Source organism: Adiantum capillus-veneris, chromosome 16, assembly GCF_014529385.1.
Source record: "Adiantum capillus-veneris isolate H3 chromosome 16, ASM1452938v2, whole genome shotgun sequence".
Lineage (NCBI taxonomy): Eukaryota > Viridiplantae > Streptophyta > Polypodiopsida > Polypodiales > Pteridaceae > Adiantum > Adiantum capillus-veneris.
In genome coordinates this window covers 100,811,686-100,829,279 of record NC_140946.1, presented here as the reverse complement: position 1 = coordinate 100,829,279, position 17,594 = coordinate 100,811,686, and the positions used below count along the sequence as shown (strand labels likewise).

Genomic DNA, 17,594 nt, shown 5'->3' with positions numbered 1-17,594 from the left:
ACGTACGTGAAGGGTTTTGCCTCATCTTAGCCATGTACTCCATGACTCTCTCCATACTAATAATTCAATGGGAAGTGAGCCTTACTTAAGAAGTAAGAGCATGTAGGGTGTTTGTATCTTGACTTGGAGAAAAGTTCATAAAAAAGCGCTTTTGGACATTCTCAATATACTACCACCCCATACTTCAACTCCATTAAGGAGCACCGTGTCACCAAGGTGTCAAAGATATATTTCTTGAAACCTTAACATTTAGTCACGTTGTCAAATACGTAGTAGGATCTCTTCCCAGATTTTAAGCATCATGTACTGCAATCATTACATTTATGATTGGCATGAACTTTAAGGCCAAGGTGCTTAAAGCTCTCCACTACCTCAAGGGGCTCTTTATTGTACACAATGCATATTTCACAACCATAACCTGTGTCTTGGAGCCATTCACAATCAACCCACTATGCAAGCAACAATTTTCCAAGACAATCATAAACTTTTGTGCATCTTCTAAAGTATGGGCAAGAAGCACTATGAGAGAGAGAGAGAGAGAGAGAGAGAGAGAGAGAGAGAGAGAGAGAGATGATTAATCTGCTTGAGTATCAAGTCTTGACGTCAAATAGATTGTTCCCGTTGTGTCTCTCTCTCTAAATGTATATGTATATGTATGTATATGTTTATATATATATTATAATGGGTCTCGAGTTCGAGCCTCGTCGGATAGATCTTTGATTGAGGTCATATGATAATCATAATCATAATAAATCCTCCACCTTCGCTCCCGTCTCCTTTCTGGCATTTTGCTAAAATTTCTCGACTCGTTCTTGTTGATTGCCGAGTTACACTGTCTGGGCATCATGGCGTCCAAGCGCATCTTGAAAGAGCTGAAGGACCTGCAGAAGGACCCTCCTACGTCTTGCAGTGCAGGTTTTTATCTCAGTCAGACTTCGAATTCACGGTTAGGGTTATGTGGCCTTCGACCGTGAGCTGGATGATTCTTATCTAAACGATGTGCTCTGGACGTTAAGGGCTAGATTAGTGTGTGTGTGTGTGTGGTGATGCAGTGCACTCAGGATTTTTAAGGGCTGCAATGAGCTGGATGATGATGTGTGTCTGTGTGCGTGCTCGCGCACATATGTGTACAAGTGCCCTCAGTTGTGCGGCTGCATGCCCTATACCTTTTAAGGGCTGCAATGAGCTGGATGATGATGTGTGTCTGTGTGCGTGTTCGTGTGTGCGTGCTAGTGCACATACGTGTACGAGTGCCCTCAGTTGTATGGCTGCAGGCTCTATACTTTTTAAGGGCTGCAATGAGCTAGACAGTGAGCATGTGCATGCATATTGGCTATCAATATTGTGAAATTGACCAAATTTTGCACCAATGACAGGCCCAGTCGCAGAAGATATGTTCCATTGGCAGGCCACAATCATGGGACCTGTTGACAGTCCATATGCAGGAGGTGTTTTCTTGGTCACAATCCATTTTCCTCCCGACTATCCCTTCAAGCCTCCAAAGGTTAATTTATTTATATACCTGTGGCCTTTCTCTGTTGCAACTGAAGTTATTGAACTCTTGTGAAGCTTGTCTGATGGCAAGATGTACTCAGCTTACTTAGATTGCGTCTACAAAATTTATTCTTATGTGTACAAAACAAAGCATTGAGCGTTTGGCTGCTCAGTATTTACAGTTTCAAGGAGTCCATCAGAGCCTTTGTTTTTGCCAATATGGATGTATGCATGTTTGTTATTTTTGCGATGTATTGGCTTGGAGTCTTTACTTCAAGGATAAAGTTGCTCAGATGTTGATAGTAGGACTTGAATTCTTTTACTTTTCTATTTTGTTGTAGACACACATAGCAATGGTAGTAGCCCCTCGTGTGTTAGAAAGCTTGAGGTTTGTAGTTCAGGAACATATCTCAAGAAGAGTTTGGGTGTCTGAAAAGGTTAGGGGAGAAGGGAGGGCTAACACATTTACATGAGATAGTGCAACCCAAGGCAAAATAAGTTGGATATATCAATTGACGCTTGGCTTGATTAGGAGCCAAGCACTCTTGCTGATCATGGTGTGGGAGGAATATCTATATCCGCTCACATACTGAGATAAATTCTCATTTACAAGAAGATACATCCATAACTTTGTCATCAATATTGTTTGCTCACATTCTAGTCATTATCCAAGTCACCATAGGTCGCATGCATGATCCTTTAGAGAATTGATTCCATAAGTGATGTAATTGCCCATAATGCCACCAAACTCAACCTCTCTTTAAGAGGCATAGATGTACTCTCATTCAAGTATGATTTGTAAAGTGTTTTAAGTTCATTTCAACACTTGTGTACTCTCTCTTTCTCTCATTCTCTATCTCTCAACCATGAATGCTAGCTTGGTGAATCCTCCTAATGTGTATCAAAGAACATGGTAGGAGATGCCACGTTGTCTTGTCGCTCCGTTTCCACCATGGAAAAAAGAACAAAAGGATGTAGATTAAGCTTATTTGAAGCCTATACGTTTATTGAGCAGTTACCAGGGCTCAATAATAGGCAAAGTTTAATGCTAAATGTATGCCAAGTGCGGTTATAAAGGGCCAAGAACTATGTTCTTGATGCTGACAGTGGGGATGTTTGAAGTGGTGAAAAATGGAAGTTTATGGACTAAAAATGCAGTACTCAGAGTGCTCTACAGGCTTGTCTTTACGGCTCGTCCATTGGGGCTACGGTGTGAAGTTATGACAGCTTGAAGTGGGAAGTGATTTGCAGATCCATACCGGATTGGACAACTGCAGATGAAGGGTTAGGGATGAAGGGAGTGTAGGGTCTGAAGTGCTCATCATATGGTGCACACCGGTGTTTTTAGATTAGCAATCGGAGTTCAAACGGCTCAGATACGGTGAGTTGAAGTTTCATCGGGGTCCAGTTTTATGCTAGGTTGGTCGCCTCGATCGGTGTGCCATTTGGGGTTTCTTCAGCCCCCCCAAGGTTTGTATGGAAGCTATGCGGTATATGAAGACCATAGGAGTTGACGGCACATTAATCGGAGTTTGGATCGACGAGATACTGAAGGCTAAAGTTGGAGGGCATTCACGGCGGTGAGGGTCTGGTGACTTTTGCCCAATTCTGAGTGCATCGTTTAAGGTTGCAAGGTGATCAAATTATGGCAAGGATCAAATTTTCGAAGGTGGAGCCATGAACTTTCACTGTGGCTTTGCGGCCCGAGCATCGGATCACCGAACGGCAGATGGTGGGTGGTCAAAGTTGGACCCATAAGAAGGAAATTTAGGAATTATAAGAGGGGAGTTTTGAGGTTAGAGGGATATGGCTCTTCTGGCACCGCCACATGGAGGGATTAAATTCCACATGGGGAATGCGTGGCCAGAGAGTCACCATATATATCCCGAGTGAGTTCACCCTCATAAGCAACATGAGTTGTAGAGGGGGAGCTCCTTTGGGCGGCAGCTACGGTGTCCGTGGTAGGTGCTCCGTGTGGCGGTGCTTCGGTGCATGCTGGCGGACCGACGACGTTGGTGGCTTGCAACGAAGGTGATGATGTGGTGTGCCGAGTGGCTCCCACGCGGCCGAAACGGCCCGACTTTTTTTATTGAAGGGAGGAGCCCCACGAGGGTTGTCATGCCGCTGTGACAACCCTCCGGGGGATGGTCACACAAGCCTTGGGCCTCAAGGTATCCGGAAATAGGATGGAAGTGCCTCACATGCAAGGAAAGCAAGCCCAAAATAGAAATCGGCAAAAATAGGAGGGGCCACATGCCCATAAGGGCCCCTTTTTTTAAAGGAAAGTTATCTATTTTTTTGGAAGGCAACAGGAGCTCTAATTGGAGAGAGCTCTACAGGAAGTAGAGGGGAACCGAGATTTCCATGGCGCTCTCCACTATCATCGAGCGCTCTTCATCATCAGCTTTTGTTCTATCAATCATAGTTTTCGCTCAGACTTTTCTAAGGAGCTTAAACTCCTTAATCATCATTTAATTCAAGATTACAGTGCCGCTAACGGCCCGCTTTGGTAACCAAGCTTCAAACCTCGTCTATGCTGTCAAATTCAAGGGTTTAAGCTTCGTTTACATTGTCAAAGTGGTTGTCAGCTTATTGTGCGGTGTTGTCGTCTTCTCCCACTCTCTTTTCCCACAGCTAGCAGCCTGACGCTGTCCTGGCTCACCTCTCGAACCCCATATCCCTCGACAACGTGCATTACACTTGAGCCATGTGGACAAGCTTTTGCTACAGTCTAACGTCAGTCCTAGTTTAGCATAGGGCCTAGCCTAGCACTTCGTGAGCCTCTAGCAGGACGTGCATGTTCTGGTCGGTCATAGTTGCATACCCTCTCTTGCACAATACAATCATTTCAGCATATAGATGTGTGAACAGTCTCTTTAAGTCATTTTAATAATAAGTGACTTTTAGCATTAATTAAGTAGGTCGTGAGGCTCTCTAATGCACTGCTCGACCCAGCCTTTTGGCGCTATATAAGTGGCCCGGTGGGCGTTTCTCTCAGCAAGAGTAATACACGCAGCACCCACACCTAGTAGTACCCAGTACCCGCAGTATCAAGCACCAAAGTACTTCCAAGACTCAGCGTTTTCAGCACTTCATCATCAGCGTTTTCAGCATTCCACAACCAGCGATTTTCAGCCCTTATCGCCAGCATCAGCATCAGCGATTTTCAGCAGATTTCAGCTTTCATCATTAGTGTTTCCAGCATTTAGCGTTTCCAGCAGATTTCAGCCTTCATCATTAGCGTTTCCAGCATTCAGTGTTTCCATCATTTAGCCTCAGCATCGTTGCAGTACCAAGTGTCTAGAGGACAAGTACCCCTCGGCATCGTAGCAGTACCAAGCATCTCTAGCAAGTATGCGTCCAACATCTTAGCATTTCAGCATTTAGCAATTGTATCAGCATTTGTGCAAGTAACAAAGCAAGTACTTGCTCTGGCAATAGAGCAAGGGGGCCCTCGAGGGTGGTTGGGACCTGACATGTAGTGTCGTTTCTCTTCTCTCTCTCTCTCTCTCTCTCTCTCTCTCTCTTTGTCTCCTTCATTATGTTTTGTTCAATTCCTCTTTTCAAGTGAAGTAAAGTAACCTTGTGTTTGTATAGAGTACTAGATCCAAGCTAAATCCATTAAAACACTTGTGCTGCACTTGGCATTGGTAACAGAGAGCTTTGCGCATGCTCGGCTTCACGAGCTCAAGGGAAGAACTTAAAGAACCCAAGAAAAACCAAGAACCCAAAGAACCTCTCTCAGTTTTTTTGGGTCTCAAAGAAGCTTCGCCCTTCGACCCCGGACTTATTAGCCACTCCCACCCTTAGTCCATCGCGCATTGAGCGCACTCTTGTCTTCATCGCTATGTCTTTGAACGAAGATCAACATCGGGTACACGAAAATCCAGATCTTGAATACCAAGATTTGCTTGCTTCGTATGCGGATATAGGAGTTGGTGCAAGGAACCCTAACCCTCTTCTGCATTCGCATTTGTATGTAACATGCATCCACTTCCGTCGACAAGCAACCATTGGAAATACCTACGAGCACCCTTACCCTTCATCTTCACCCGCAATGTTTTCACGACATGAGTATTTGAGTGGTAGTACTTGCTCGCAAGACAGAGTCAGCATCAAGGCTGATATTCTGCGACGGTAGTAAGGCTACCTAGTAACTTGTATGGTTGGTGGTTACATCGCAGCAGTACCTACATCCACAGGTCCATAAGTTTGGAGGAGTTTTCATATGCTTATGCATCCACAAGCATCAGAAGCATCCAGCATCAATGGTACAGAAAGTATGCACAAGAAGAAGTTTGGCTGTTGTGTCTCACCTTTAACAAGGAGGGTGTCACGCACGCATTACACTTGAGCCACGTGGACAAGCTTCTACTACAAGCTAGTGTCAGTCCTAGCAGGACGTGCATGTTTAAGCCGATCGTAGTTGCATACCCTCTCTTGCACAGTACAATTATTTTAGCATTTAGGCGTGTGAAGAGTCTCTTAAGTCATTTTAATGATAAGTGACTTTTTGCATTAATTTAGCAGGTTGTGAGGCTCGCTAATGCACTGCTCGACCCAACCTTTTGGTGCTATATAAGTGGCCCAGTGTCACGTGCACATGGCTCTGTGTGCCACGTGGACATGCTTCATCGACTTCCAGAGCCAGTTTTCCCCTTCTTAGATAGGGATGTCTAGATACCTAGGAGGATTAGTACCGGGAATTTTGTGAGCCTCGCAGGACCTGCATGTCCGGACGAGTCCATTAGGTTAGGTTTTCTAATTTTAGACCCTCTTGCATAAATGGTTTGGACGCGCGTTTTGATAGATGTTATTACACTACGGTGGGCATCTGGCATGACCTGCATGTAGTTCCGGTTAGAAGAATCCAACGAGCCATTCCTCGCGTCGATCAGATTCTCGGGTTGGGAGATGTGTGACAGTTTCACCCGATCCGGAACCCCCTGGCTCAATTTTAAAAAATCAATAAATTGATTTATTTGTTGGAAAACCTAGTGGACAGTTGCCTTACCTAAGCCTTAATGAATTTATAAGGCTTATACCTCACCTATATAGGGAGAGCAGGTGCTAGCGTATTCAATCATTAGATCATCCTAGTGCTAGCAGGAGTAGTAGGCAGCCTGGCGTTTTGGAGATCCAGATCAGCCTTGTCGTTTTCTCATCAGATCAGCCAGCGTTTTGAGTTTCCAGCCCTAGAGCTTTGTAGATCCCACCAGATCAGCCAGCATTTTCAGTTTTCAGCTCGTCACCGCCATAGTGGTGCGAGATCCATTAACGCTAGGTTGTCACAGCTGCGTTTTGGTACTTCGGCAGCCCATCGAGCCTTCTCTCGGCCATTCACTCGCCGGCATCGAGTGCTCCATTGTTACCCATCATGGCCATCATCGAGATCTGCCTTTTCAGCCCTGCTTTACACGAGAGATCTGCTGCGTTTTTTGTCGCAGATCTGCGTTTTTGCAGCCAACTTTCAGCCCTTCATTCCTCTCACATCGGGAGCGCAAGTCAGCTCCAGATCTACCTTTGGTGGCCATCCACAATCCCGAATCAAGAAGGATCCAAAGGTGCATCAAATCAGCCCCGGATGATGAACGATCTGCTCTGGTTGGAGTATCTCTTCTGTTTTCTCAACCTCAAAGGGGTCCCTTAGTGGTAGGCTGGCTCGGAGGCGGTCCCACATATGGTCGGGGTAAACTAACATGGAAAGCATTATGGATCTTCCAATTAGGCAGTAGCTCTAATTGGAATGTGACGTCATTCACTTGGTCAATTATTTAAAAAACAGCCCATAGTAATGGTTAGAAAGTTTAATCACTTCCCCCTTATAACCTCACTGCAAATACGGTAAAATCAATACAGGACAAGTTGTCAACTTTTCCTTAAGAATCTTGAACTCCTTTTTGAGTTAAAATGTGTAAGGGAGAAGCAATCTCCGCAAACTTTCTGCTTGTAGTACAAACATAAGCCGAAAAAGCTTTGAACTTCATGTACATTTTTCAAATCAGGCCAATTTGTGATGATTTCTATTTTGGCCGTGTCCATCTTTACACCCTTTGCAGAGACGATGTACCTCTAAAAGTGTATTTTTGGCAAGAAAAACTCGCTCCTTTTTCCCGTTGACCCACCGGTCTGTGTTGCCATAATGTGTGAAAGACTTGTAAGAGATGGTGTTTGTGTTCTGTTTCACTCTTGGAGAACACGATGATGTCATCAAAAAAGGTGCCCACAAATGACGCGTACTCTATAAAAATCCTACCAAATCTTGTCGATAATCTTGTTGAACACTGTAGGAGCTTTTGTGAGACTAAAAGACATCACCAATTACTCGTACAATCCAAAGGACGTCTTGAATGCAGTCTTGTATACATCTTGAGGAGCGATCTTGATTTGATGGTAGCCACTTTTAAGGTCGATTCTAAAGCACGTAGAACCTTGTAGCGTGTCAAGTATATCATTGATCCTGGGTATTGAAAACCTGTTCTTCAGCATTGGTGAATAATAAGGTGATGTATTGGGTTGGATTAGACCCTTTTCAAGAAGTTCTTTCACTTAGTTCATTGTCACAAAGTGATAACATGGCATGGCCTATAGCACAGAAGAGCCAATAAAGTGTTCGCGACTTATGGTACCCCGAGCAAAGGGCCTAAAACTCATAAAATAAGCACGACATTCAAAAATTGCGAACGACTGATGATGTTGCAGGCTGTACGGACCTCCACAAATCGTGTCGCAAATTAGGCTGACATGTTGACGTGGCACTGCGTGCGGACAACTCAAGAGAACACTAGCTTTTGGCTTTCAGGTGTGTTTAGACTACTACCTTTCATGCATTGCTTTTGGCCAGAGGCCTTTATAAGAATTGCCAAGGCCTCTCTTCTGGCAGATTAGTTTGGGAGCACTGTGGAGAGAGGGGACCAGCAGACATTGTACTTGTTGAAGCTTAATAATAAAGAAATACGAGAAGGGGTGCCAAGTTTGGGGCCAGTACTTTTGGTCGTGGAACCCCGCCGTGCCGTGTCGTCTCTCTCTCTCTCTCAATTTTGTTCCGTTCTTTTAGTGTTTCTTTTAGTTGCATTAGATCTTTAGCTTGGAGTGTCAAAGCTCAAACGATTCTTCTTCTACGAAGATTCCTATCCCTTTACTCGCAACACACATGGATTCGGTGGTATCAGAGCTCAGAGGATTCTTCTTCTATGGAGAATTCGATCCCTTTACTTTCATCAAACACATGGATTCAGTCGACGAATCTTGCCAAAAAGAAATTGTCGCACCCGACCACTCAAATACGGAAGAAAACAACGGAGATTCGTGTCACAAAATGTTGACGTGGCATGTCCAATTGATGGATAAAACGATCTTTTATAAGTTGTCCCAACCTATGGGGGTCCCGTCCGATGGGGCCCAAGGAGACAAGAATATTAAAAGAAAAAAAGTGAGCGGTTGTTGACGTGGCATGCAAGCAGAATTCCATAAATCGCGCTGACGTGGCAGGCTGTACGGACGCTCGATTTTTTGCGCCGAAAATTGCATTGGTTGCCTGGAGCACTAGCTTTTGGGCTTGGGATGCGTTTAGAAGTTGAAGCTTTTCATGTACTACTTTTGGAAGGCCATGGGCCTATAAAGTTGTAACTAGGGTCTCTTTCTCTCTCAGATTTGCCTGGGAGCACTGAGCAAAAGGACCCTCGGAATTTGTACTTTGCTCAAGCATTAATATAAAAATAAACACTGAAAGGTGTGCCAGACTTTGGGGCCAGTATCTCTGGGCACGAAATTACATCGGGTCGTGTCGTCTCTCTTAAATTGTGATACGATTCTGTTACGTGGTTTTAAGTATTTTCTTGTGTGTCGTCCAAGATTTTCGACTTGGGGTGTCCAAGTGTGTTACAGTGGTATAAGAGCTCAATGAATTTTTCCTTCTACGGGATCCTGCAAGGATCAGACCAATCCACCTGACCACTTAGGGTCGAGTGAGAACACGGAAGATTTGAATGGACAACGCCCACCTTCTGTCGACTCGAGAGAAGGATATGGGGTCTCATCGACAGAATATGAACGAATGGAGATGCTGCGTCAATAGCAGGTTGATGCTTGTGCTCGACAGATGCTCAAGTATTCAAAGGATCCCTAGTATGCGAAATTTTTGACCAAGCCCAATTGACGAAGTGCATTCTCGGTGGCGTGCTGCGCGTCTCTGCCTTGAGTCTCACCCACATGTACCTAGCCTGTTCATCCTTGCGCGTTATATATATCAATGGTTGCAACTCCTCCCTGAATAGACTTGCCACTCCTCTTGAGCCCCGTCCTCGATGCTCCGATCTGGTCTCTAGTCTGCAGGCTATCTCCCATCTATATCTGCTCACCTTTGCATGGATTGCCCAGGGGCTTGATGCGTCTCAGAGTAGAAAACGATCTCTCTCCCGTGAAGCTATCCTCAAAGGCCCCTACATCGAGACGGAGTGACCCATTACAATTCCAGGTTGCCATCTTTAGTGTGGTCCCATAGGTCTCACACCGTCATGCGGGCGTTGCTCCAATATCACCACCTTTCGATTCCTGCAAAAAGCAATCTTCCTCTTTTCCCTTGCTGCTCTAATTTCCGACATTACTTCTTGCATATGAGCAATTTGCGAGAGGGTGAGGTCATCTCTAAGAAAGATGCCAGTCTTCTTTAGAGTCGGTCTCTTCTTCAAGAAGTCATTCTTTGCTTCCATGGAGGGGAAGCAGAAAATGAGTGCCCTTTCCTTCGAGGTTTCTCCGTTGCTCCCACTTTTCTTAGTGCCCACTCTCCAAGCCCTCGTATGCGTCTGCTCGTTGACCCCCACCAGAGTCATGAGTTCTTTCACCTCGTCATCCACATTATCTTGGTCTTTGAGGCCACATATCCTTACGTGTAAGGTCCGCACACGTCTCCTTTACTCCTCTTCAAGTGTCAAGTTGATGATGGTTGGTGTGGGAGTGGGGGTTATTTCCTTACCTTTTCCTTTCTTGACAATCTCGATCCATTTTTCGGCCTTTTTTGCTTTTTGTTGGGTCTTTGTGACGACATCTACCCACGAGGTCGTCATTTCTTTTTGTTGCTCCCCACCTTCTTTGATGGCCCGCACTTGTTCCTTAATTGTGTTAAGCTCTTCAATTACTGAGGGTTGAAGCTCTCCCTCTTCGAGGACATTCTGCGATCGCACCTCTGCAAGCTCAGTGCGATTTCCTCATCTTGGGTCTTCACACGATCCTCGAGTGTATGTATCGTGCTTTCCTATGCTGCCACGCGCGCGTCGAGTACGTTAATAGTACCTAGGAGGTGGCGGTTGATCTTGCTGATGGACTCGCTCAATTCTTCTTTGCATTTTTGGATGGCATCCTCCACCGGGTCATCCTTGCCCTTCTGCTTTCTCATGATTGAAAGGCTGCAACAAGAGAGGGAGAGGGGTACAGAAGTGAAGAAGAGGTTTTCCCCCCCCTCTCTCTACGCGTGCAAGCTCTTTCTACGAGAGAGAGAGAGAGAGAGAGAGAGAGAGAGAGAGAGAGAGAGAGAGAGAGAGAGAGATGGCAGAGTTCCGCGCCCAGAAGCACTCGCCCTAAAGACTGGTGTCACAAACGGGAGCGCATAACAATATAAAATACATTCGGATAAATAGGATTTATCACTTATTACTGAAGCCAAAGGATATAGAGAGAAATAAATAGAGAGAGAGATAGAGAGTGAGAAGATCGACACAGTACTGGGACCAGAAGATGGGCTGGTCCCCCCCCCCGTAATAGTATCTTTATTTTTGAGGAGAAGTCTATACAAGCACTTGAACCGAACGTATTACCACGTTCGTTCTAGAATAAGACTTGATGGTTCCCAGAAGCCTCAGCTTCCGATTCCTAGGGCAAAACCCTATTCCAAGGAACTTCCGTTCCTTATTCCAATTCCTCGAGAATCAAGGTTCTCGCCTCTGGATCTCACCTTCCAGACTTAGGGCATGGCATCCCTGCAACTCTTTTCCAACTCTCTTTCCAGAGTCCTCTTCCCGCAGAACAACTCTGCTTTCCCGGACACGAAGTCCTCACTTGGAATCCCAACTTCCGGATCACAACTTGAGAGACTACCTCTCTCCAATCCGTGGATCTACTTCCCAAACTCGGGTACGAAACCCTTGGGCTGATCTGGCTCTAGTTCCTCAGAGCGCTTTTCTCCTTGCAGAGGCTCATACCTTCCTCTGCTCCTACTCCCTCACTAAGAGGAAGTACACCTGCAAACAAATACTCAGAGTTCATAACATGAAAATCGTTACCTTCAAAGTCTCGACGCTCGAAACGCAACTCCGTTCTCGAAAAGCAATTCCCCGGAAGAGATCTCTCCATAGAAAATCCTCTCTTCCAATCCTACACACAAAAGAGGTGTGTTCTCGGGTTCCTTCTCGTAAATCAGCCCCGTCTACGACGTTTATGGGCTGAAAATAGAGAAAAACAGCAACTTGTCGCGATGGAAACACGCTTCGTAGGCACTTCTTCGCGAGGGAACTCGCGCACTGGGTCTTGGCGACATGTGGTACACTTGGGGCACCGGCAACGTCTTCTTTACGGCTGAAATCTGCAGCAGCATCTCCTCCTTGCAAAGATTGGTCCTCCCCTCTGAGTGAGGGCATGTGATGCTTTTATAGCTCCTAGCCCCGGGCACGAATAGCTGCTCGCATAAAGATCTCGGCCGTTTTTTTTTTTTTTTTAAATTTTTTTTTTTCTGTTCTGCCAGAAAAAGAGAGAGAAAACGCTGGCTGATCTGTTGCCTTATTTATCAGATGGCTGCCCACTTATTAAGTGGGCGGCCGGCATATTTTAAAAATAGTATGAACCTGCCCAAAAACTCAATAAAACCTTATAAGTTAAAAACAATGCTTTCACAGCACTTCCCAGGCGTCCTTGGATGCAATCACATGCACAGTTACAATGCAGACATAGACTTCCTCGCGGAAAAGCATCTGCTTTCTCGAAAAGCAATCCCGCTTTCTCAAAAAGCATCTGTTTTTCCTCAAAGTTTCCTCTGAACCCATCTTCATTCAAGTGCTTGCTTTTTCCTTGTGCACAATTCTAACACAGTTCGGAATTTCCTCCCGACTATGGATATTCCCTTTCCGATGCACCCGTCACCCACCTTGTGACGCATCAGGAATACCCATCACCTAGTCCTTTCCTACCGAACTTACGGTACAATCTCCTTCACGATGCTCTATGTCACCCATCCTATGACACATCAAAGATGTCCGTTCCCGGATGGTCGGATACTTCTTCCCGATGCTCCCTGTCACCCATCCGATGTGACGCATCAGAAGTACTTGTTCCTGGTGGCCTTACAGATATTCCCTTTCACAGTGCTCCCGTCATTACTCTGAATGACGCACTAGGAATATTCTGTACTCGGATGTCTCCAGTGAGAAAAACCCTCTCACTTAAAATTCCAATAATTCATTTAGAATTATTTTTCCTGTTGTTCCAAGCGAGAAAACCCTCTCACTTATAAATCCAATAATTCATTTAGAATTATTTTCTTGTCAAATAAAGCCAGTTTAGCAACAATTGGCGCGTCTTTCAATATTTCTTGTTTATTGATCACAACGAGGTACAACTCCCGAGGGTCCTCTGCTCTTAGACTCTTCGTCTAGATGCTGTGCACAGTGAGGCCCCAAGGGCTCTTATAAATTGTACGAGGGATGCCCAAAAGCAGAGCCCCAAAAGCATTTGGTTCAAAAGCACTTTCACCCAAAAGTTGTGGTCTCTCATGCTAGCGCCAAAAGCTGCCAGCGTAAATCGTGCCGCAATTCGTGGGTGTCCGTACAACTCTCCACGTGAGCAATCAGGGTGAATTTTGGGTTTCCGTACAACCTGCCACGGTAGCACGCAAAATTAGTCCTTGCTTTATTCTTGTGTTTCCTGGGCCCCATTGGACGGTTGGAACAACTTATGACATTTATCTGACACTTTCCACTAGTGTCCATTCGGGTGGTCATGCCACATCATCACTTTGTGACACTATTTAGCAACTTCAATCGAAAGGATACATTGTTTATCTTTCCCAAATCTGGAACGGCCCATAGTATCACATACCAAGCTTTGGAAAAAGCCTCTTCTTACCCTTTCTCTTCCGTAGGTGTGCTTTCTCAAACCGAAGTAGCATCCAATCATTCTCTTTCAACTGCAAGTTGCGACGATGCTTGTTTGTTGCCTTCGTATGCTGTGCTTGCTGCAAAGCCTGCTTTACCTTGACAAAAGCATTCTTGTGTGTATTGGTCTGCTAAAAAAATCTTCTGCTTGGTGCACAGAATCAGTGAAACCTTTTTACCATACTCCACAATCTCAAATGGCGCCTTCCCCAAAGACGCTTGAAAAGTGTTGTGCGCAAACTTAGATCTCTCTATTAATTCCAAGTAAGAGAACAACATTGACGCTAAGTCTCATTCACTACTGCAAGGTTAACAACAAGGATTGTGATTTGTGTGATTGCTCGATTCTACCTCTCTCTCAATTCCGCTGCATCTGACAAGTGAATATCCATCACACTATGTCATCAGTCTTTCATTCTTTCTATAATCATGCATTCATATCCATTCATATTCATAATTTAGAAGAAACAAAATCATTGTTCTTGTTCTCAATGTTTTAACTCCTGAATTCATTCTGAAGCCTTCTTCGCTCCTCGACCTACTATTGGAATCCCTCTGTTTTGACATCGAGCTTACCATAAAACTTGTAGAATCAAGACTTTCCCAGTAAAGCTTCATATCATACTGACTCCAAGTGATTCAATCAATGGTATCGATGAGGTGTAAGGTACATTGGCCATCTGTGCTTCAATTTGAATCCCTTTTGCATATTCATTGATGCTTAATCTTGCGACTTACTCTGGCCCTTGGGGAGATGAAAGTTTGCATGGATTCTGGATCAAAGAGGATCAGTCCATCTTGATCTCTAACTTTGCCCCAAGCTTTGCATGGTTCAATGGATGGATTCCTATCAGGTCAACAATTAATCCAATCGTAGAATGTGGTTTCCTATCAAAGGTGGGGATTCCTATCAAGTCAACAGTCAATCTAATCGTAGGATGTGGTTTCATGTTGCCTGTATTATCGTAGTTTATGGATGACGGGGATAGTCTTGAGAAATGTGGCCATGAAAAGTCCACACTTGAAGCACTTTCCCTGTGATCAGTATGGGGCTCTCTCTTCAGAAGTCAGCTGGTTGGGAGAAGTGTCAAAAGATGTGCTAGTCGGTTTTTGTGAGGTATCATGTGTGGAAGCTCTCTTCTTAAAAGTTGTAGCAGATTCTGCATCAGGTCTCTAATAATGATGTGGTATTTGATTCGAGCATGTTTCATGAGTTGTTGGATGCTAGCCACCACTTCACCAATGCTATAATCTCAAAGGGAAAAGGTAATCTGACTGTGTATTTCTAATATCTGATTACCAAGCAGTCTTGAATTCCTGCAAAGTCTTCGATCCATAGGGGTTGCTAGAAAGTACAGCCCACCAATGCATAGTCCTTGAGAAAAATAGTAACTCTAATCAACTTTGTTCTTTGATGAAGTTTCTCGTGGGGAAGATGACATTGGAGGTGTTTTCAGAATCTTGAATTCCAGAAATGAAAAATTTGACTATTGAACCACCAAGCGGGTGGAGACTGATAGTAGTAATATTGATAGCTTATAAAATCAACCTTCAACGGAGTCCAAGTACTTGCTTTGTTCCCCTCAAATCTTGGCAAGCCATCGGCTGCTTGCCGTTTCCATGAGGTAAATGCCCACATTCATCACCTTTGACTTTTCTGAGGAGTGCCATCGGCAAAGGGAATTTCAAATTGTGTAATGAAAGAGAGAGCATTAGAGATATCTCTTCTTCCATTGTAATATTGTCCTTGTCTCAAAAGTTGAAAGTCCTTTTCCTGTTCTCCTGAGAGAGCTTCTGAGACGTTTTCGATTTAGTGTCACAAAGTGATGTGTGGCATGTCTGCACTAAACCGGGAAAAGCTTAGATTAGAGCAGAATTGGAGCTGAACTTGTAACTTTGAAGACCCAAATACAGCGCAGCCATTCGCAAACAATGCTTCAATTCATGTGTGCTGACATGGCAGCTGTACAGACAGTGACGTGGCTGATGACGTGGTGCAGGTGTACGATCTGCTGACGTGATAGCTTGGATGCTTGAGAGGTTGCTTTTGGGTGGCAGCTTATGAAAGAAGTTGGCTTTGGTGCTTTATGGGGCATCAGTTAAAGATAGAAGATGCGTTATGTGCTTTTAGCACTTTGTAAACCGGTGATTTTCAAGCTGCTTTTGGGATTTTGGGGCAAGTTGCCTGAAAACGAGAGACCAGGGTACCATTATTTTGGAGATTGCGACTTTGATTATATCAGACAGTGAGTGTGTGTGCCCTCCGATAGTTGTAACTTTGACACTTTGATCAATAATATGACGAAATACCACCAGGGGGGCCTAGTGTAGGGGCCATTGCTTCTAAGAGTGGAACTCTGCCACTTTGTGTCTCGTCTATAGTGTATTTTGAATTCCAGTTGCTGTTTTACGTTAATTTCAATATTGTAACATTGTTGCAGTGTTTTACCGCCTTGTCAGATTCAAAGGGCTAATCATTTGTATCTATGCTCACACACTTGCTAAGGTGTCTCCATAGAGCTGCATGTGACACAGTTGGACAATCTGTAAACTGAAGAAGAAATCATCTTGCCATTTCTCTGAGTCATATGAGCAAGAATTTGTTCGTGCACCAAGTTCAAGTTTTCAAACATTTGGTCAAAGATTTTCAATAGAATCAGCCAACAGTTCCAGCCCCCTTTTCAAATTCGGTAACATGTTAAAATGAAAAGCACAAATGAATATTTTTAAATGAAGTAAACATGGAACTTCATTGGGAGGAACTTTGTGGGTTTCCTCAATTCTTTCAAACAGATCTTTCCCCGTTGAAGAAAGGATTTTGTTCTTTCAAAACAAGCATTTCTGTGTATCACAGCAACAAGCCTACAAGAGGAAAAGGGCTAGAGTAGTCCCGGGATCAAAGAAACTGAAAATTCACTGTATGATGATTTTCTGGAGAACCTACTTTATCATCTGGTTTACGTAATGAAGCAGGATATTTGTTTGTTCTTGGTTTATTTTTCACCTGCAGTCATGATCACAGTTTGAAGATGTTTCATTGGAGCTGATTCAGGGGGGAGGGTTCTGACCTTGTTTTTCTGACCTTGTTTTGTATTAAATCTTGGATGATTAAAAATATGCATGTTAGGACAGCAAGAAAGGCAACTACTTAAGATTTTGTGCTGTCCTGTCTTATCATCGTTGCTGGCAATCTCAGTTTAGTGCTTCTTTGTACTTTGGCAGGTTGCTTTCAGAACCAAGGTCTTCCACCCAAATATTAACAGCAATGGAAGCATCTGTCTAGACATTTTGAAGGAGCAATGGAGTCCTGCTCTCACCATTTCCAAAGTAGTATTTTCGTCAAAGCTGGATTGTTGTTCATTTGTTTGCAGCTCAAAAGTTCACATTTATGGGATATGCTGCAGGTTTTGCTCTCCATATGCTCATTACTCACGGATCCAAATCCAGATGACCCGCTGGTCCCTGAGATCGCTCACATGTACAAGACAGACAGGGGCAAATATGAAGCAACTGCAAGGAACTGGACGCAAAAGTACGCCATGGGCTGAAGGACAGAAGGCTTCCAAGTATCATATTGGACTATACTCAGCAATTATAAAGGTGTAATTAAATACTGTTTTAACATATTTTAAGCCGGTTTTCCCAAGCCTTTTTGAAACTGTGTGTGGATTGACTTTGAAATGGCCAGTTGGTTGTGACTGGTTTGGGTTTTCACATGAGGTGTTGGGCCAGCCTGGTACAATGTTTCACTAAATTTGTCAGCATGATCTCACCGTAGATAAAGAACCTGGAGCCATCAGCAAAAAAGTTTTGTGAGTACAAGAAGCTGGAGTTTAGGTTTGAGAGCATCTCCATACATTTTTTGCTGCTTTTTATAGCCATTGTGAGGAGCTATCCTTGGATTTTCTGCTCCTGGAATGGAAATTCAGGAGCTCTTATGCAAGCTTTGCATTACCATAC

At 44.2% G+C, this 17,594-nt stretch overlaps 1 protein-coding gene across 1 annotated transcript; it reads left to right on the top strand.

Annotated features, from left to right (window-relative positions):
• Window positions 1-754: 754 nt before the first annotated feature.
• On the top strand, window positions 755-17,348 carry LOC147439541 (ubiquitin-conjugating enzyme E2 8-like). The gene is made up of 4 exons (XM_086485362.1): window positions 755-915; window positions 1,377-1,504; window positions 16,857-16,961; window positions 17,039-17,348. Exons 1-4 carry the CDS (start codon window positions 846-848, stop codon window positions 17,180-17,182), a joined length of 447 nt encoding a protein of 148 aa, XP_086341488.1. The 5' UTR covers window positions 755-845; the 3' UTR covers window positions 17,183-17,348.
• Window positions 17,349-17,594: the final 246 nt, after the last annotated feature.